Source organism: Prunus avium, chromosome 4, assembly GCF_965620075.1.
Source record: "Prunus avium chromosome 4, drPruAviu1.hap1.1, whole genome shotgun sequence".
Taxonomy (NCBI): domain Eukaryota; kingdom Viridiplantae; phylum Streptophyta; class Magnoliopsida; order Rosales; family Rosaceae; genus Prunus; species Prunus avium.
In genome coordinates this window covers 17612825-17633343 of record NC_142287.1, presented here as the reverse complement: position 1 = coordinate 17633343, position 20519 = coordinate 17612825, and the positions used below count along the sequence as shown (strand labels likewise).

Here is a 20519-nt window from a genome sequence, read left to right as displayed (position 1 = left end):
CAGGGAGATCACTATAATGTTCATGTTGTTATTTAATATCAAAGAGAAAAAGAGTTGCATGAACACACTTGACTCTCAGTAATCCAATATCCAATATCTTATTCAATAGTTAATTTCTTCTGTATTCTGCAGACACGTGGATAACACAGACTGAGTAGACTAAGTCACTAAACCAAAAACACCAACCGAAACATAACACAGACTGAATTTATTGCAAAGACCTTCACTGTACTGAAACAAGAAGACTCAGAAATTGACAAAATTCTTTTCCTTCAGGCTTTCAACTGTTTCCTTGAGGCTAACCTCTAATGGAATGAATTCAACACCCAACTTCTTTGCCTTCTCCTTGGACACCTGATATGTTGGCACAAAAGGCTTATCATCCGCACACCTGGAAATACCATTTGAAAGGTAAAATTACAAAGTTAATTTCCATGAAACTAGCATAGGAAAACAACAGGAAACTGAGAGAGAGAGAGAGAGAGAGAGAGAGAGAGTTTGGCATCGACATGCACTATCAAGCACAATAACAGGTCATGCTCGGTATGTTCTTTGCTTTTTTAATAAATAAAAAATAGAGGAAGTTGTGAACCTGCAGATTGCAAGAAATGAGGGAGCACAAACAAGTCTGCCAACAAAGAGTCTTCTACATTATCTGTAATTTCTATTGGCTTAAGCCCCTTATATGGTGAATTTTTTTAGCAACAGTTCCGTGTACTACAATCATGAGCACTTAGTTGACATAATCTTTGCAATACTAATTGAAGAGCATCTATAGGCTGACAAAGTGCAGCAACTTCAACTTCACATGAAATTGAACTAAGAGGACAGATGATGATAGCTAGCCCAGTTACGACATTTGTTTCCTAGGCAGTCTAGTTGTATTTTAGCGTGACTGAAAGGTTAGAAGGATGCAAAATGAGGATCAGATATTGTAGTTCTGAACCACTATATATTCTCATTTTGAATACAAAATAACCACTAAAACCAAAATACACCAGAAAAGTGTGAAAAACGGCAATGCTGAGTTTAGTTATAAATGCGATTCAAATTTAAAAGAAAACAAATAATTAATTACTATCAGAATCATGGGACAGTGTTAAATGTGGAAATTAAGTATCTATGGCCAATCACAAAGTTATACCAAAATTTAAATTGTGTGGGAAACAAAGACTTACTTCTCTGGAAGTTGCAAACCAGGGTAAAGCTCCTGTAAAATTCTCACAACTTCTGAGAAGTGTGCAACTCTCTCAACCAAACAATATCTGCCACTAGCTGAAGGAATCTCAAATGCTTGAATATGTGCATTGGCAACATCTTTAACATTAATCCATCCAAAACTTGCATTGGGAAATGTTCGAGCTCCTGCATCAAACAAAGAAGTAAGAAAACAATCAGGTTCTTCATGGAGAAAGAAAGCCCTGAGTGTTAGACAAATAAAAGGAACCATAGAGCAGCATCTTGACTATGAAGAAATATCCTTATTTAAAATAATTATCTAATGTTGATGCAGACATTTTTCCAATCATGTTGAGCAGGAAACATTTTACTTGTTGAAATCAAGAAATACCAGATACAACAATGAAGAAATGTTACCCTTAATAACATTCAAAACTGCTGCAGCACTTGTATTAAGTGTTGGCTGTAACAGAGGACCAATCACCATTGCAGGGTTAATTGTAACCATGTCAATACCCTTCTCCTTTACAAATTTCCAGGCAGCGTCCTCAGCCAAAGTCTTTGAAAGCACATACCATAGCTGGAGAAAATTAAGGGAACATAAAAAGAAATGAAAATATGTTTTTGTTACAATAGTAAAGATACCATATTTTATTGAATGCACAAGCCAAAAAAATTAATCTTTGACAAAGCATTTAAGCCTTTAAGGTTTGACATGATATTGTCTGGTGAACAACATCATTAAACATGAAGCAAATGAAAATGGCTTTAAGGACACAACAAACTACCTTCATGTTTGGTGACTACATTATAATTATGGGCATGGGAACCCCTCAATCACAAAAAACAAAAAAACAAAAACTGGTTTTAGCAACTTAATAAAATAACATGAAATCTTAAGTAACCATTAAGCACTGAAGAAATTTCATTTCTAAAGCCCAAGTTAAAGCAACTTTTAAGTTTTCAGAGTTTATGATAAAAGCACATAAAAAGTTAACATCACAGATTGAGAGATTAAGAAGATATTGCCACATACAAACAACTTTCATGTTCACCATACATGCTTTCTGAACTTACAATAAGGAAACTGGAAATTTCTCCCAAAAAGCGTTCTATGATACTAAAATCCTATTGGGTAAGAAGGAAGAGAAGATTATGTTCTCTTCCCAGGCACAATTAATTAGGCCCCTGCAAACCATCTTGTTAGTAATTTCACATACACACATATGAATACATATGTACTAACCTATAAATAATTCACAAGGTTAAATATTTTAGAAAATATACTTAAACTACAGCTTGGTTTTAGAAAATGTGCATGGGAAAAAGGAACCGGCTTCTCTTGTCACTTAAAAAATTCCCTATCTTCTTCTTCATTGCTAAACTTTCATCATCCGTTAACAAATCCATTGTTCATTCATTAACAAGCAGACTTGCAATCATATTATTTTGGTTTGGTCAACTCTCAGGAAATCAAAACCAAATTTAGCTGATATACTCATTTACCTCTGTACCATTACATTGTAACGACTCAAAGTGCATCACCATATTTTATTTTCAAAAGAGTATGAATAATGATGATGGCACATGCATACCTTTGATTCCTTACAAACATCTGCATCAGTAAACCAAGTCTCATCAACAACTACATCAGGAGTTCGAGGTTTTCCGTTATATGCAACTGCGGCAATCGAAGATGTCAAGACCACCCGTCTGATAGACTGGGATTTCGCACACGAATTAAGAACATTAAGGGTTCCCTTTACTGCAGGGTCAAGTAGTTCTGCCTGAAATGGGGCAACAAATATTTAACAGTTAGAAGCCATACAACCACCCCTATTAGTAGCAAGAAAAGAACAATCTAGTGTTATTATTATATGAAAAAGGGGTCCTGCATTTTAAGGTTGAATTCAAAAAGCTATCAGAAATCAACTAAGGAATGCGAAAGACAAGTGCTGTAATCCTAATCTTGACAACTTAACTTGTGCATTGTGCTTTGTCGAGAAAACGAGAAACTCGTGCGTTGCATGTACAGGCAGCAAAAATTGGACAGTCACGATTGTTCCTAACATTTCTAGTGCATCATTCTATGTTTCCAACAAGTAGATACATGATGATGAACTTATACTTATGTACTTAATGTGTGCTTTAGTAGTGACTTTTATAGAGTGGAAGAGATTAATCTTAATCTTAGAGAAAAAATGGGTGACACAAACACAGACTACATCTACTAGTTTTCTTGTCCACCAACATAGACTTAAACATGCCAAGAGGGTTCTTTTGGCCATGAATATCATGAAATAAAACTTCAGAATCATAACTCGATCATGTACATTGAAGGGAAAAAAAAAAAAGCATATGTTATTGCAACAGTAATGGATTTATCAAGCAAACATATTTGATTGCATTAACATGATGAGTTGGAACTAAATATATGTATCCACTTTTTCCCAACAGCCAATGCTCTAATCCCTTGATTTCTGAAGGAGATATTGAAAATTACATGGCTCATTGGTAATTTAAAATTTTTATGCCACAAATTATATAACCTAAAAAAGGATCCTTAGTACCTTTATTAACAAAACAGAAATCGGAAGCACATGCAAAAACTATCTAATATTCATAAAGGAAGGGTACAAGTTGATGAACCTTTGGATCTGTGACATCATGATAAAAGGGAGAAGCAGTATGGAAAACCCCTTCACAACCCTCAACAGCAGAGTCAAAAGAACCTTCCTCCAATAGATTTGCTTTGAAAAGTTGAAGTCTCTCTTGAGCTCCATCAAGCCCAAGCAAGTGCTCTGTCTTAGTTGGATCATCTATGTGAAAAATGAAAAATGAACTCAGTAAATCATTCTCTCAATACTTGCCGCATCTATTAAATTACAGAGTTGATCCAAAAATTAAAACTATTCTGAGAACTCATTGACAGAAACAATGAAAACGCAAGACTCGTCAATCTAGAGCATACAAGTTGTCCTGGGAGATAAAAGAAAAAGGGAAACAAAATGTATAATGCTACTTCTATGTATATACAGGAATAAGATTGCATTCAGTGTTAGGATAATGTAAAATAGGATCCGAATTTATAAACAAATGTCAAAGCTTAGAGACACATCTGTATTCGCATTAATGGACATCATGTATCTACGTACTTATACATGCATTATTTTTCTGTCAAAATTAAATGATAATGGCACAGATAGGAGTAATAAAACATTAAATCATTCATATGACAGGGCAGAAAACATCCCAGAAAAGGAGAATAAGCGTTGCCTGAAGAAATACGTGTAAATTAGAAGGATCAATACCACCCACAATTTGATGTCAGAATTAAGTTATGCCTGTCATTTTATATGAAACATGCATTTAACGTGATCCTACCTGAACTCAACCAACATTTTATTGGTTAAGCACCCAAATAAGTTTTTATTAGTGACGTGTACCTGTCCTTTGAAACCAATTCTACCACAGAAACAGAAATATGTCACGACCCATGGGTAGAACTTGCCATTGCTACACCAGCTTGCAAGGGTAGGATGCCCAAGAGCTACTACAAAGATATTTTATCTATAAAACGTATGACATCTGGCACATGTCAACCTAACACTCTTCCGCGCCCTACCTCCTCATCAGCCCACTCTACATACACTGGCCAAGTTACTTCCATTGAGGTGGCTTTCACTCACCTACTCCCCTGATAGCTCGATTGTAGCCATTTCCAAGTGGGGTTCATGCACCTACCATCTACCTACCAGTATACAGTGAATTGATATTATGTTCATAAATAATACCAAAGTGGATTTTAACCCAACCTACAGATCACACCTACCCCGTGGTGGTGAAATGCCATACCAAATATCCCTGTGAAATCCTATGCCAAATATCCTGCCCCATGGGTAGAACTTAGCCTTGCAAATCTAGCTTACAAAAGAAACAGTGCCCAAGAGCTCATATGTGGGACATTTAGGACATAACAAAATAATCAACTCTTCTAGTTTTTTATTTTATTTTTTATTTAAAGATTTTAACTTCAACAAAAAATAAAAACCTGCAAAACAGTTAAATCCTGCGGTAGAACCTGCAAAAAGCAAGAACAATGGATACAAGGCCAACAGACCAAGAAACAGGACATTACTACATGTCCACAGAACAGGAATAGAAAGGATGGAAACCCCAGAAACATACTAGACAACTACAACAGAGCTAGCAAATTCTTCTTTTCGAAAAACTTTTCAGCTCGTCCTAAAAACATTTAAACCAACGTTTTATCGAGCTTCCAAAATTAGAGTACTTCATCTGTTTCAACAATAAAGTATTAAGGGGTCCTTTAGTATCAAACTGAAATTAACATGTATAACCATGAAGGCAAACGAGAAAAAAAAAAAAAAAAAAAAGAAGCAAATCCTTCATTGAAGGTTGAATATCATGCACAAACAAGGGCAAATGTATATGAAAGAGAACAACCAGATAGCCATTCGGCCCCATTTCCATGACTCGACTTCCCCATTCATTCCTGACGTAGCTAATAACTAAAGCCTTAATCAATATACGAAAATAAAACCCATAAAAGCTTAAAGCACATCTCTAAGATGCGATTGCATTACTTCCACACCTCAAGAGATAGAGAATCTGACCCATCAAACCAATACCCACAACCAGGTTCTCAAAAGCGTACATAACCATCAAATTTTCAATCAAGATGAAGAATAATCAATTATAACAATAATCTGAAATATGGGTATGCCCCAACATTGCATTCATTAATCTAAATCACAAGCATCAAAAGATCAGAAACCATAACGAACAAGAAAAACCAAAACTTATGAAGACCAAAAAGAGGGGAAAATGTACTGACTTGGGTCGCGAACAGAGGCCTTGACAGTGTAACCGCCTTGAAGAAGAAGCTTCACGAGCCATGAAGCAATGTAACCGGACGCACCGGTGACGCAGATGACCTTGCCAGCCCCGCTGCTCATTTTCTGTAGTCTGTGCCTCCTACTCTGGACTCTGAAGATTGGGCTCGGTTTACGTTTCAGAGTTTGGAAATTGGAAGCTCCTTTTATAAATCAATCTTTGACCGTTTCTGAATGGATGGGTGATGGCTTTTGTAGCTGAATGGATGCGTGATGGCTTTTGTTTTGTAGCTGAATGGTTGCGTCATTGCATTCGTAGCTGATGATGATTATGGCGTGATTCACTCATTCTAGGATACCAAAATTACCCAATGCAAAAATTATTATTGCAAAAAGAAAAAAAGGAAGGAGATTACCAAATTACTGGGTTTTTTTTTTATATACATATTTTTCTCCTTTACACGTGTTGCGCTCTTACGTTACATAAATATGAGTTATTCAAGTATTAGGCTCAAGTGACTGTACTAATGAAGAGGCTTATTGAGAACCTAAGATATGTTAAATGATCATTTGCCTATGAAATACTAAATAATTTAGATTTTTTAATATAAAAAAACTATTAATGATTGAATCTAGTCCATTTTGTGAAACATAAAGTTTTCTTCCCACAAGCTTTCTATAGTCTCTGCCTACTTTGGACTATGGAAATTGGAATTGGAATTGGAATTGGAAGTTCCTTTCAATTTTTGAGGCCATCCCCAATGAGGGCCTTAAATGGGGCTCAATCTTCTTGAAGCTCTATAATATAGAGCCTATGTGCAAAGAGGTATCCCCAATCGAAGAAATTTGGAGCCCTATATCATAAAGCCCCACCGGAGCTATCTCTAAATCTTCATAAAGCCCCACCGGAGCTATCTCTAAATCTGTGGACTCTAATAGAGCCCCTAGAGCCCAAGCGGGTCCCACATTTTGAAAAGATGCAGCATACATCATGCTTTGTTTAATGTCTTTTTTCTAACAACAACCAAATAAAGGGCTTTGTCTACCCCTTTTGTTTTTTGTTTTCTATTTTCTTCTTCTTCTTCTTTTTTTTTCTTCTTTTGGTTCGACATTTCCTTCTCTCTTTTTTTTTTTTTAATTTCTTTTTGCTTTCAATTGTTATAATTTACCTTTAGAATTACTACTTCAATTTTTCTATGTTTCTTTTAATTTTTGTTAATTACAAATGGGGTAGAAATGTTGATTTTTTATTTTTTAAATTATAATTTATCTTTAGAATTACTACTCCAAATTTTGATTTTTTTATTTTTTGATTTTTTTTGTAGAAATGTTCATTAAAAAAAACCTAGCATAACATAAACATACAATAAAACAAACTAAGTTAATAACAACAAAAATTAACACGTAAAACAAATTACATCATAAAAAAATTCAAATAGAGCCTCGGATGTTGAGCCCCTCATTATGGGAAAGATGCTTTTAGAGCCTAAAATATTCCAACGGAGCTTTAAATGGGTCTCTCTCCACTATTTTTAGAGCCCCATTTAGAGACTATGATTGGAGATGCCCTGAATGGATGCGTCATGGCATTTGTAGCTGAATTGGTTCATGGCATTCGTAGCTGTTGATTATGGTATTTGCCACAAGAGGAGGAAAACAAAAAAGAAGAAAGGAATTAAATGACCAAATGACTAGGTCTTTTTTTTTTCTTTTTCTTTTTCTTTTTCATTTTATTTATACAAGTGATAATCTATATTAATGTAATCTGAACTATAGGGAGGGGAATTCGAACTTGGGTGCAGAGTGGGGAACACATCCCTTTGGCTATGTCCATATCTGCTGTTATCCTTTAGATAAAATAAAATCTCTAATCCTATCTTCATACTAAGTTGTCACCAAGTCATTGGCTTTGGCTAGTTGTTTCCCTCTTTTCGGCCGATATGATCGACGAAAGGAACTTTTGATAATTCTTCTCTTGGATTGTGTAGGCGTGCCACCACCAAGCCACTGATTGGCTTGATTGGAAAAAATTGGATTGTTGTTTTCGTGCTTCTAACTTCTAACCAACCGATTGATCGGCCAAGCAAGGAACCTCTTCTTGGCATAAGTTCTTTCACTTCCTTGAAGTCGATGATGGTTAGGTTTCGTATGGGTATTTTTAGTATTTTTTGGGATTTAATGATAATGACGCAAATTTAATTGAAAGGCGATTGAACTAAATAACAAGAAAGAAAATGTTAAAATAAGATCAAAGCAACAATAAATATTTATTTAAGTAAGAACGAACAAGAATGGTATGAACGATAAAGGTGATAAAATAAAGCAATATGAAATTAAATTAAACTTAAAGAAAATTCGATAACAATTAACAGTAAAGCAAGAAACTTGAATCTGAAAACAACGTAATGAAAAATGTAAGTACATAAACTTACACTAACGAAGGCGAAGAACTAATCTAGTCTACTTGCTTTGAAAATAAAACCTAGTCTAGGGATAGAAAAGTCAAAGATAAAAAAAAAAAAAATAGGTTTTTTGTGTCTGAAGTCAGGTCTTCCTCCCTTCTTCTTAAGAGGTTTATATGGGGGTATCTGTCTACCCATGGGTTAGCCATCAAATGGCTCGAAGGTCAACTTTGTTCAAAATCTTTCCTTGTGTGGCTTCTTAAATCCATAGAATTGATTTGAATGAGATTGTCGGATTGCAAATCTGATCACTTGATTCTATCCTCCTTAGGAATGTTCTAGATTGACATCAATTTCTTTGATTGCTTTCCTCATATGGATCTCGTGGTTTGAAATGACAATGTTTACAATGTTTACAACAACATTGAAAGTGGTATTTCCTATGGCTTCCAGGGTGGGTCCTCACACTGAATGTTGGGCTTTTTTTTTTTTTTTGGTATGGTATGTTGGGCATTATATTGTACAGAGGCTGGAGATTTTCTAATGTGTCAAACCCTAGTAGTTGCACACTCTGCTCGAACTTTTCCCTTTTTGCAAAGTCTTCCCCTCCCTATTCAGTCTTCTTAGTGAAGTAATTTGAAAACTGGATGGTCCAATAGGTGCTCGACAAAAGAAATTGATGCCCAACATCTCCCTGTAGCTAGCTTTGCTAGGCCTTCCTTCATTGGCAAAAGACCAGTTCTACTTTTTTCCTTTTTTCTTTCCAAAAGCTTGTTAGGGTAAAATTCATGCCAACAAGATATTAAACATTTCTGACTTCCTTAATGGGATTTTGGGTTTTGAACTAGTTTAGTTGCTTTTCATTGGGTTTTGGTTTGAGTTTGGGAAGGTTTAGTTGGTTTGTAAATGGACATTAACTTTCTCTAATGTTTACTCATATGGTTGAGCTCTAGCAAACGGGCTTGAGTTTTGGTGTAGCCCAAAACCTCCATTCTCTAAAGTCTACCATGGGCCTAGTGGACCCTTGTCACCATCCACACCATAGCCTACTCAGTACACCCTAGGAGTTTATGTGGCTTGAGCCCACGTGAGCTTGTTGGATGGTTTGTCACAAAGGGAAGACGCTTGGTATTGAAAGGATGTATGCAAGCATGTGTTTACCATGCTTTGGCTGTGTATGGGAGGCTTGGAAGCTTGCAGTGCAGTGGCCACAAGCTTATATTGCAAGGGCTAAAAGCTTGTATGTGCTTATGCTTGGCAGAAGAGTGGGCTTGAAGTGCATGAACTTGATACGAATTTGATCTTCGCCTAGCTTAGATTTTTGATAGAATCTTCCTCATGGGCTTGGTGTGCACGAAATTTGTAAATCAAACAGGTTTAGTGTGATATCCCCACGTGTCGAATCTTTGGAGGAGCCAATTACGGCCCACAAGGGTCACTTGACCCTTCTCAACATTTTGAAAATATTATAGGACTAACGTCATTTTAGTCCCTGGAGGTTTAAGGTCGTTATCGAAATGGGCCCCTAGATTTCAATTTCATCAATTTTGTACCTGACATTTCAAAAACTTACCAATTTACACCGGCCGTTACATTGACCATCAGGTCAGACGTTAAATGATGACGTGGCAATTGTGGGTCCCACCACATAATCTAACTAGCCAGTCGAAATAGTCCAGACGAAGGGCATTTTTGGGAAAAAAAATTTTGTTTTGTAAAAAAGGAAGTTAACTGTCTGCTTCGTTGCACCTTATATTCAACATAAGCCGAGAGGAAGCTGGCCAGAGGAAACTAGCGAAGAAGATCTAGAAGCGATTGGATGCCCGGAATGGATGAAGAAGCGCCGATGTGTTGGTGTGGCAAGGCTGCTACAATTCGAACCTCTTAGACAAATTCGAATCCTAGGAGGCAATTTTTCATGTGTGCAGCAAAGGTACGTTAGAATAATAAGGGTTTGAAGGGTTGCAAGTTCTGGGCAAGGTTTGATCCAAAAATGTGTGAACGGTCAAAGGCAGTGATTCCTGGGCTTCTAAAATCGCGGAACAAGCTGGAGAAATCAGTGGCAAAGGGAAGACAAAAAGAAAAGGTCGTCTGAGTGTTGTTGGTGGCTTTGTGGGTACTGTTTGCAAGCTTCATTTTGGGAGGGATGTGTGGGTCTGGAGTGAACAAAAAGAGGAGTTTCGAATTAGCTTCTGCCATGCTATGAAGTGTTTCTAGGTTGTTGGTTATTGGGGTATTTGTGTTGTTTGTGTGCTTTTGTAAGCGATTTTGTAAGGGTTTAATTGCTATGTAAGGGTTAAGGCACACATGAAATGCATTCAGTAAGTTTTTGTTTGTTAATGGGATTGTGAAGGCAACATTTGCAGTGAATTACATGTAAATGAAGTGAATGCCCAAAACAATGTAAAGAGAAGTTTGAAAATTTTGCCAAAACAAGCAATGCCTAAAACAATACATGTGCTAAATGAAGTCAAATTATGCAAACAATAACTTGGAAAATTTTCAAATCAAAATGGCTCAAAATAGCCAGATAATACATTCACAATTACATATTTCTTGTCCTGTGAAATCCATTCCAAAATGGCAATCGGTGGATGTATTTGCATTCACAGTGGCTGAAGCTTATGTGAATGCCATTACATCCATCAAAAAAGGTCATTCATTAAGTTACAAAGGACCAATTGACCAAAAACAACCCCTAATCACAAGTCATTAAGTTATACAGGACCAAGTTATATAGGACCAACTTACCCTAGGGTTTATGTCACATCCCGGATCAGCTCCACCGTAGCACGATATTGTCCGCTTTGGGCCCCCCCTCTCTGGCCCTCACGGTTTTGTTTCTAGGAGCTCATGACCAACTTCCCAATGGGTCACCCATCCTGAGATTGCTCTGGCCCCCAACTCGCTTAACTTTGGAGTTCTTACGACTCCGAAGCCAGTGAGCTCCCAAAAGGTCTCGTGCTAGATGGATGCGGGTGTGTACATATAAGGCACATTACCCCCTCTCCGTTGGTCGATGTGGGATCTTACAATCCACCCCCCTTAGGCCATCTCCAGCCATGGGCTATATCCCAAATTTGGCCCTAAAATAATACAAAAACCATCTTCAGTCGTGGGCTAAACAAAAGTTTGGCCAAATTTGGAGGGCCACATTTGGCCCTATAGCCCTCCAACCAGGCCACATATAGCCCAACTTTGGGCTAGGCCAAATTTCTAATGGGACCCACACAAGTGCTTTTCAAGAACCCAATTAAATAATGCTGGACCATTTTGAATGTCTAATTCGTATTGTATGAGAAATAATGTATAAAAAATTGTTGGTAAATGATTGTTGGGTCAGACCTACCCCACTTGCTTTTTTTTTTTTTTAAATAAATAATAAATGTGGTCAGACCCTCATCATTTTGAATCACTTCGTACTGTGTGAGAAACAAATTATAAAAAAAATGTTGGTAAATGACCGTTGGTCAGACCTACCCCACTCCTTTTTTTTTTTTTTTAAATAATAAATGTGGTCAAACCCTCAAATCTTTCAAGTGTTGTTTGAAAAAAAATTATAAAATTTTTTTATTGATGACCGTTGGAGCTGAAACATTGAACCCATCCTTTTTTTTTTTTTTTTTTCAAATGTCTTCATGTTTTTAGATGTTTGGTGTTGTTTAAAAAAATTATAAAAAATTTTGGGTCATGACCGTTGGAGGTCAGACCCTTGAAACCATTCCAATTTTTTTATTTTATTTTATTTTATATAATTGCCTTTGTTGGCTTTATTTTTATTAATTTTTAAATTTTAAAAACCTAAAATTTGTCTATAAATACCTCTCCCACTCATTTCATTCCACATTTCTTACAAATTCTATCACATTCTCTACTTATTCACAACTTTCCACTCTTTCTTGTTGTCAAATATTTTCTACACTCATTTCCTACAAATTTATTTTCTTCCATCATTTGGCGTCTACGCTCCTCCCATTCAGAATCCAAGTTGGAACTTGAACCCCAGTTGGAATCCATTGTAGAATTGGTTGAAAAAGTGTAGAAGAATATAGGAATTACAAAGGAATGAGATGATGTTGTGAGATATTGAATCGAAAACACTCCATTTATTGACATTTAAAGATGAAGATAAGAGGTGCCACGTTGACAAAAATCTAATATGAAATCTGGATAGTTGTTCCCGGACCGACACGTGTCACTCGAAAATCATAGTCCAAAAAATTATGGAATATTGTTTCTAAATAGTAGTTTAATTCAATTAAACAATATATAGAGTGGAATGTATGAGTATTGTACCATAGTTTTTCTCAAAATAATAAAATATGAAGGATCCTAAAATATAGCCCTGCATGGCTGGAGATGGAAAAATTTAGCCCTGCACTATTCTTTAAAAAATTAATATTTTCGGGGGCTAAATTTTTAGGCCTATGGCTGGAGATGGCCTTAGGGGCCCGACGTCCTCGTCGGCACACTCGCACCACACGGCAGAGTGGCTCTGATACCAAATTGTCACATCCCGGATCGGCTCCGCCGTAGCACGATATTGTCCGCTTTAGGCCCCCCCTCTCTGGCCCTCACGGTTTTGTTTCTAGGAGCTCACGACCAACTTCCCAATGGGTCACCCATCCTGGGATTGCTCTGGCCCCCAACTTGCTTAACTTCGGAGTTCCTATGACTCTGAAGCCAGTGAGCTCCCAAAAAACCTCGTGCTAGATGGATGCGGGTGTGTACATATAAGGCACATTACCCTCTCTCCGTTGGTCGATATGGGATCTTACAGTTTAGGACCCTTTAATCACAAAATGCCAGTCTAACAACCCCAAACTGTAATGATTCCCTTTTCAGTTAGCTTCAATCTACAACATTTGATCTTGCATTTGATGCACAAGTTGATGAACCAGGACATGAAGTTGAGGCCACTGGAGGTTGAGAAGTGGCATGTCCTTTCTTACTTGGTTTTGGCTGCACAGATTATTCAGGATGTTAAGAGAGGATTTGGAATTTGAAGAAAACTGATAAGAACCAACATAAACAAAAGTTAGTTACCAAAGGTTTCCCTTTTTGCACACGCCTTGGAGGCTTGGATATTTTCTTTTTGGTACTTGGACCAGCTGAAGTGGCTGCTTGGGATGGATCAATAGTGGTCTACAACATAAAAATATTTGTCAGGATGCAACAAAAGTAAGTATTATTAAGGGATAGAATTGAGAAAGATTGAGTTGCTATACCTGGATATTTTCAGTACTTCTCTTCCTCTTACTTGCAGTTTTGGCCTTTGGGGGAAGATTCCTATGGCAAATCCTCCTATTGTGCCCCTTTTTACACATTGCCCACATTTGAGAGAGTCCTGTGTGTTGGGAATATGAGACAATGCAGTTTCAGTTATGTTGCTTGACTCTCCCATCTTCATTTTGCCCTTGTGCTCTCCCTCTTCTTTCTTTCTACATTTCCTTCCAGGCTATTTAGAGTAAGAAGGAGGAAGACATGGTGAAAAGTCAGTCTTACCCCACATATCCATCCCATTCATAGGTAGTATGAGATTATCATATGTCTTCAAGTAAGTTGTTGTCAAATAACAGTCATCCACAAAATCCATGACATTAAGACCCCCTTTATAATTTATGGCTGAAATAGCATGAACACAAGGCCATCCCTGCAAATCCCATGCTCTACAAGAACAACTCCTTAATTCCAAGTCCACAATATATTGTGCATGGCCACCAGCTGACACTTGGAATTTACCTCTCTAATTTTAGTTTCTTAATAATTAAAAAATTGTCCTCAAACACCATTCCGTTTACTTTTATACCAAAAAATCTCTTCTTCTCAACATGTCTCACCATTTAAGTACTTTAACGTGATTAATGAATTGTTCTTAATAGTAAAATTTAAAAATAAGTTCATTAAAGAAAGTCATAAATCAACACTAATGTAATAAAATAATATTTTAATTTGACATATATAGGGTGGAGTGTAAAACTATGCACTATGTAAAATTATCACATCAACCATCAAATTTAAATTTAACGTTTGATATTTGACATCTCTCTTGGAGATGCTCTAAAGGTAATATTATTAGTTTGTATTTTGTAATATGTAAGTTTTTTTTTTTTTTGGTCAAGGTAAAATGTAAGTTATCTACTAGAAATTGTGTGAAGGTAAGTTATTTTATTTTATTACTATCTAACTCCACCAATAACATGCTCCTCTTGTTCTATTTTTTCTCAACAGTAATGCTATTTGAACAAACTTAATTGACCACATTAGCTAACAACCTTATGTGGCAGTTGATGTGGTCATGCGACATCAATAATGAAATTAGGTTAAATGGATTTATTATTTTAAAATTGATTCTTTGATTCATGTCCACCACCACAAGAAGCTGTCATCACTAGACGGTTGCTGGGTTGTCCCCAACAATGTGGTGGCTCTATGTGGAAAGCTAGATTTGATAGAACAATCAAAGTTGCAAAGCTAGAATTAAATGAAGAAGTCGAGATCTATGACGAATCCTTATGGGAAGAACATCGAGATTTTAACTTACTATTTTATTTTAAACTGGAGGAACATCAAAATGGGTAGAAGCAATCTAATATTTGTGCACCAGATTTACTCGTGGATTGACGTAAAGAAGCAATTTGGTGCTCAATCCCCAAAAAAAATTCTCATTTCTATAACAAGGCTTCAACTATTTCACGCGGAGAAACCCATATCTCATTTGGACACACAACTTCATATATAAACGGTAGTGAAGAAAGATTATCTCACATGGAAGAGAATTGACATCACATTGTTGATGGTGATGATCTGACAACAATGTTGTCCCTGTGGCAGTGAGATGGTGATCCGATGGACTGATGGACTCAATGGTTGAGCGGCAGTGGACAAAGTTCCTACTCCGAGACCAAAAGGTTTTGTTTTGTTTTTTTTTTCAGAGCATTGGAAATAGAAAATAAGATAAATAAATTCAACGTCAGCTAATTTCGTTAATTTATGTGGCAAGACCACATCAGCTGCTACATAAGATGGTTAGCTAATGTGGTCAATTAAGTGAGCATCTAAAATATGTTTTGTAGCATTGTGCATGTCATTTGCTTAAGGAAGAAGACTAGCAGTGAACATCGAAACCCTAACTAGTGTTCTCATTGTTTTAACCCCAATCCAATTCTATTTTTAATCAAACGTTGTTCTTAATATTTTGTTTCAATATTTTCAGTTTTCAAAATCATCTTAAAATCATCCTTTTGAACACATTGTTTACATTGAGTGCCTTTGTGTATTACACCTTAACTTTGATTAGAAATCTTAGGGTTTTGAAATCAGTTTTTAGGTTTTTCTTTCACTTTTGCATTCTTAGTTTGTGCCATTTAATTAGTAGTTCTAGGAAATTAATTTTAAACACATATTAATCCAATCCTCGTGGGAATGATCTCGTATTTACTTTCTATATTATTTGTCTGATCTTGTGCACTTACGATTTTAAAACGTGCATATAGTTGCTTAATTTTTAGGTTGCTATTTGTACAACAATATTATTATTTTGTTTATGTTCTTAAATACTTAATTTCTTATTATTTTCTCACGAAAATCTCAAAAAATATTTATGTTCATTCATAAATAAATTAAATTAAATTAAAATTATATATATATACAATCAAAATTTAGTAATTAGTGAGCATATTATATTTAAGCATTTGTGTTTGTGATCGCACATTATATCCAACTTTAGTCATTGGTGGATCTAGAAACTTTTGGTTTTAGGACAAAATGTAGAAGTTCAAATCACTAACAGACTTAAGCTCAACTACCCTCACACACTCCATGTTCTCTCAGAGTACTTTTATCAAACACTTTGCCACAATTCCAGCATAGTAACTTCTTTGGGGAATTTAGTCTAACACCTTGCAAGCTTTGCAGGCTTGAAGAAAACAAGGGTGAATCCCATCTTGAGTGAGGGCAAGTGCCTACACTCGTCCTTCAATGGATCCGCCAGTGACCTTAGTCACATAAACCACCATATAAATATGCTTTATAAATTAATAGATAATTAATTAAATAAACATGTCTCAAAGTTTTATTCAAAAATTTTCATGATTTTTATTCAATTTTTGCCGATATCGATATTTTCACGTTTTGGAACTCTCGATATTTCAGAAACGACCAATATTTAATACAATGATGATGACAACTCCTAGATGCCATAAAAACTTCATTTAATTTGCCAATGGTTTAGGAAGATGTAGTAAAATGCATACGAGTGCTGGAGCAGACTTGACAAGTATGGTGCCTGAGAAATATACTTCCAATCTTCAGTGCTTCACTCCAACTTCTACTCATTTCCATATTCCTTTAAAGATGCTCTAGAGTCTAAACAAAATCATGATGATAACTAAAATATCCAATTGGAATGAAACATATGTTTTTTTGCTTCTATATATATATTTTTTTTTTGGAGCAGAGCAGAGCTTAGTTGATATTTTGGAGAGCCTTTTGCTACCATTTCATATGGTAACAAAGTCTTGATAAATTTATTTCCAATCAGAACGCATCTCCAACTTTATAGCTTAGTGGGAACGTGAAAGCAAAAGTGACAATGACACCACCTACCAAAAAGAATTGCCGGTGACATTTTCACCCACCCAGCACGCTATTGCAAAGTACATTTTGAGATTGGGACACCAAAAAGAGCACTATCGAAAATGCTAGAATAAGCATCTAACTTACCCATGGTGAAAGTCTTGAGTAAGAGTTCACACTCCATGCAAATACAATCTAATGGTAATGATAAATCAAAATTCTGATATCCACAATCCATTGATGATGACAAGAATGTTCGTATCTAAGTATTAATTATAGATATCAATCTATAATGGCCGAATTAGAGATTTTGAGGTCTTTATTCGAAACTTAAATTGAGACTATTGCATGTTTTCACATGAAATGAAAACACTAAATTAAAAGAAATCATTTATCATGAATTGTCATAAAACAAAATTTTAGAACAAAAAATTATCATGAGTGTACAGAAAATATCATCACAAGGTAACCAAGTAGCTTCGACCAAAAAATCATCATAAGTGTACACAAAAACGAGCAAACAAATACAAAAAAATTCCAAATCAATCTTTTGCTTTTAAGGGCCAAATCCCTTTGTGATAATAAAGATTCTTAAATTTGGTCCACCACTGGTGGTTGATACAACAACAACTCAACAATATATTAATTGCTTGACTTCAACCAGTCCTCCTCACGCCAACCACACAATCCACAATAACAAATTCATATCTTGCACCATTCTTCTCCATTGTCCATCCCTCTCTCTCTCTCTCTCTCTCTCTCTCTCTCTCTCTCTCTCTCTCTCTCTCTCTCTCTCCTTAAGCAAGAAAATAGAAAACTCTTTCATGGCTTCTCTTCTATTATCTCCCAACAAACCCATTAATGCTACTCCACCGCTTCTCCCTCAATGCCTCTCCCAAAGACATAACCTCAACAAAACCAAAATTCTCATCTTTCCAAGTAAACCCTATACTTCACCAAAGCCAGAAACAACCACCAAATGCTCATCATCACTCTCAAGCCTAAGCCTAAAAGTACAATTAGATCACGAAAACATTGAACCACAAACACTAGTCTTCCATGAAGACGACCATAGGCCACTCCATGAAATCTGGAAGGAAATTCAAGGCCTTAACAACTGGGAAGGGCTTCTAGATCCAACACTCAACTCCCATCTCCGGCAAGAAATCATCCGCTACGGAGAATTCGCTCAAGCATGTTATGATTCCTTCGACTTCGATCCTCACTCCAAGTACTGCGGCACATGCAAGTACCAAGGCGCTCATTTCTTCGAAAACCTCGACATGGCCGACCGTGGCTACCAAATCAGCCGATACCTCTACGCGACTTCAAACATCAACCTCCCCAATTTCTTCCAAAAATCAAAGCTCGGCAGCGTGTGGAGCCGCCATGCAAACTGGATGGGGTTCGTGGCTGTGGCCACGGACCCCGACCAGATCAAAAGGCTTGGGAGAAGAGACATTGTGATTGCATGGCGAGGAACAGTCACGTATCTTGAATGGATTTATGACCTCAAAGACATCCTACACCCAGCTCAGTTTCGCAACGACCCGTCCATCAAAATCGAATCCGGGTTCTATGACTTGTACACCAAGAAGGAAGATGAATGTAAGTTTTGCTCATTTTCTGCCCGGGAGCAAGTTCTTGCGGAGGTCAAGAGGCTTCGTGAGCTATACCAAGGTGAAGAAATTAGCATTACAATCACAGGGCATAGTCTTGGCGCTGCTTTAGCTATTTTGAGCGCTTATGACATAGCAGAAATGGGACTCAATATTGTACATGATGGTGACAAAGGTCATCATGAGTTGGAGAGCACAAAAATTCCGATCACCGTGTACTCGTTTTCGAGTCCTCGAGTTGGGAATCTGAGATTCAAGGAAAGATGTGACGAGCTTGGAGTTAAGGTGCTGAGAGTGGTTAATGTGCACGATAAAGTGCCTAGGGTGCCAGGCATCCTTACGAATGAGAAGTTTAGGTTTCAAAAGTACATAGAAGACACTATTGCATTTCCTTGGAGTTATGCTCATGTGGGAGTGGAGCTTGAGCTGGACCACACTCAAAGTCCATTTCTAAAGTCCACTAATGATTTTGGGTGTGCACATAATCTCGAGGCCCATTTGCATTTGGTGGATGGGTACCATGGGAAGGGGCAGAAGTTCTGCTTGGTGACCAAGAGGGACATTGCACTTGTGAACAAGAGTTGCGATTTCTTGAGGGCTGAGTATGGGGTGCCGCCGCACTGGCGGCAAGACGAGAATAAGGGGATGGTGAGGAGTAGGGATGGGCGGTGGGTGCTGCCGGAGCGGCCCAAAATTGAGGCCCACCCGCCAGATACAGCCCACCACCTTCAGCAAGTGCTCAATATGTGTAGCACTGAATTGGAAGCACCATGATTTTGACTTGAACCACTAACGTATCTCATCCATTGTGCTTAGTCTATATCCTTGGTCTCGTTTTCATTTGGTGCTGAGCTATAACTCTCATTATTACGTCCAAATGAAGGAATTGTTTTCTTGGTGTCCATGTTAAAAATGTTTGACAAAAAATACAACAGACAGAAGAAGAAAATGTTGTAATAGTGTGGATGGTGTGCAGTGGGACCTATAGGGGAAGCCTTTTGTTACATGCTTCATCAAAAGCATTGAAACAATGTGGTGTAAATGCTTTATATGCTCACATATCACATCCACTCTGCTTAGTCTATATCTTTGGTCTCGTTTTCATTTTGTGCTATGCTCAGAATCATTATTATGCCAAAAATGGAAGGATGTTTTCTTGGTGTCCAATCATTTCTTGATTGTTGACATTTAAAAGGTTTTAAAAAATTTATCATTTTGATTTTTAAATTTTTTTTTAATTCTTTTGACTCTTTTATTTTATTTATTGTGGGGTTATAAGTTTTTAATTTTCAATTTTATTTTATATTAATTGCCTTAAGATGTCCCATCCCAAAACATATGGCACCAAACAATGGTTACAAATAGGATACAAAGTCTGGTCCAATCTCAACCAGTCCAATTCGAAATATGAAGTCCAATCCAGTCTTATCCGATCCGGCACACCAAACAGAGCCTACAAATATTGGAAGCGTATAAAAGGCCACTCCTCTTTCACATTTGGGACACCACAACCTGATTCTCTCTTCTCCTAGTTTTATAATTTTTTTTATACTTTTGATTATTATTTTTGGACAATGGTTTTGTGAACATGCTCATAGAGGACCTTGAGCCTATGTATTGGGGTTCATATCTTGGAGTCTTATAGACCGTTAGTACCTACACGTAGGGAGGCTACAAAGGCTTTAGGACAACGATTTTGACGTGCTTCACCGTACCAGACTAACTTTCTTACTCATAATTTATTTTACTTTTATTTGCCTATTATTTGTTTCCCTTTTTACCCTAATTTATTATTATAATATAACCCTCTATTTGGATGAAGCAATTGAAAATTGCATAGAATTCTTAAATGACGGAATTTAAATCTCCATCGTTTAAATTTGAGG

General features: G+C 36.7%; 2 protein-coding genes across 2 annotated transcripts; one reads left to right on the top strand and one right to left on the bottom strand.

Moving 5' to 3' along the window:
- Positions 1-8: 8 nt before the first annotated feature.
- On the bottom strand, positions 9-6281 carry LOC110753928 (NAD(P)-binding Rossmann-fold superfamily protein). The gene is made up of 6 exons (XM_021954921.2): positions 6038-6281; positions 3829-3998; positions 2775-2966; positions 1597-1759; positions 1179-1365; positions 9-391 (listed from the first exon to the last, which is right to left on the bottom strand). The coding sequence occupies exons 1-6, from the start codon at positions 6156-6158 to the stop codon at positions 247-249; spliced, it is 978 nt and encodes a 325-aa protein (XP_021810613.1). The 5' UTR covers positions 6159-6281; the 3' UTR covers positions 9-246.
- Positions 6282-17690: 11409 nt separating this feature from the next.
- On the top strand, positions 17691-19717 carry LOC110753926 (alpha/beta-Hydrolases superfamily protein). Its single transcript, XM_021954913.2, has one exon. It carries the CDS (start codon positions 17839-17841, stop codon positions 19405-19407), a length of 1569 nt encoding a protein of 522 aa, XP_021810605.1. The 5' UTR covers positions 17691-17838; the 3' UTR covers positions 19408-19717.
- The last annotated feature ends 802 nt before the right edge of the window (positions 19718-20519 follow it).

Bases quoted from the DNA above. Each gene is read 5' to 3' on its own strand.
- LOC110753928 (XM_021954921.2), bottom strand. From the start codon at position 6,158: ATGAGCAGCGGGGCTGGCAAGGTCATCTGCGTCACCGGTGCGTCCGGT. The intron at 3,999-6,037 runs GTCAGTACATTT...TTTTTCACATAG, and splicing joins GGCCTCTGTTCGCGACCCAA to ATGATCCAACTAAGACAGAG. The intron at 1,366-1,596 runs GTAACATTTCTT...TGTTTGATGCAG, and splicing joins AGTTTTGAATGTTATTAAGG to GAGCTCGAACATTTCCCAAT.
- LOC110753926 (XM_021954913.2), top strand. From the start codon at position 17,839: ATGGCTTCTCTTCTATTATCTCCCAACAAACCCATTAATGCTACTCCA.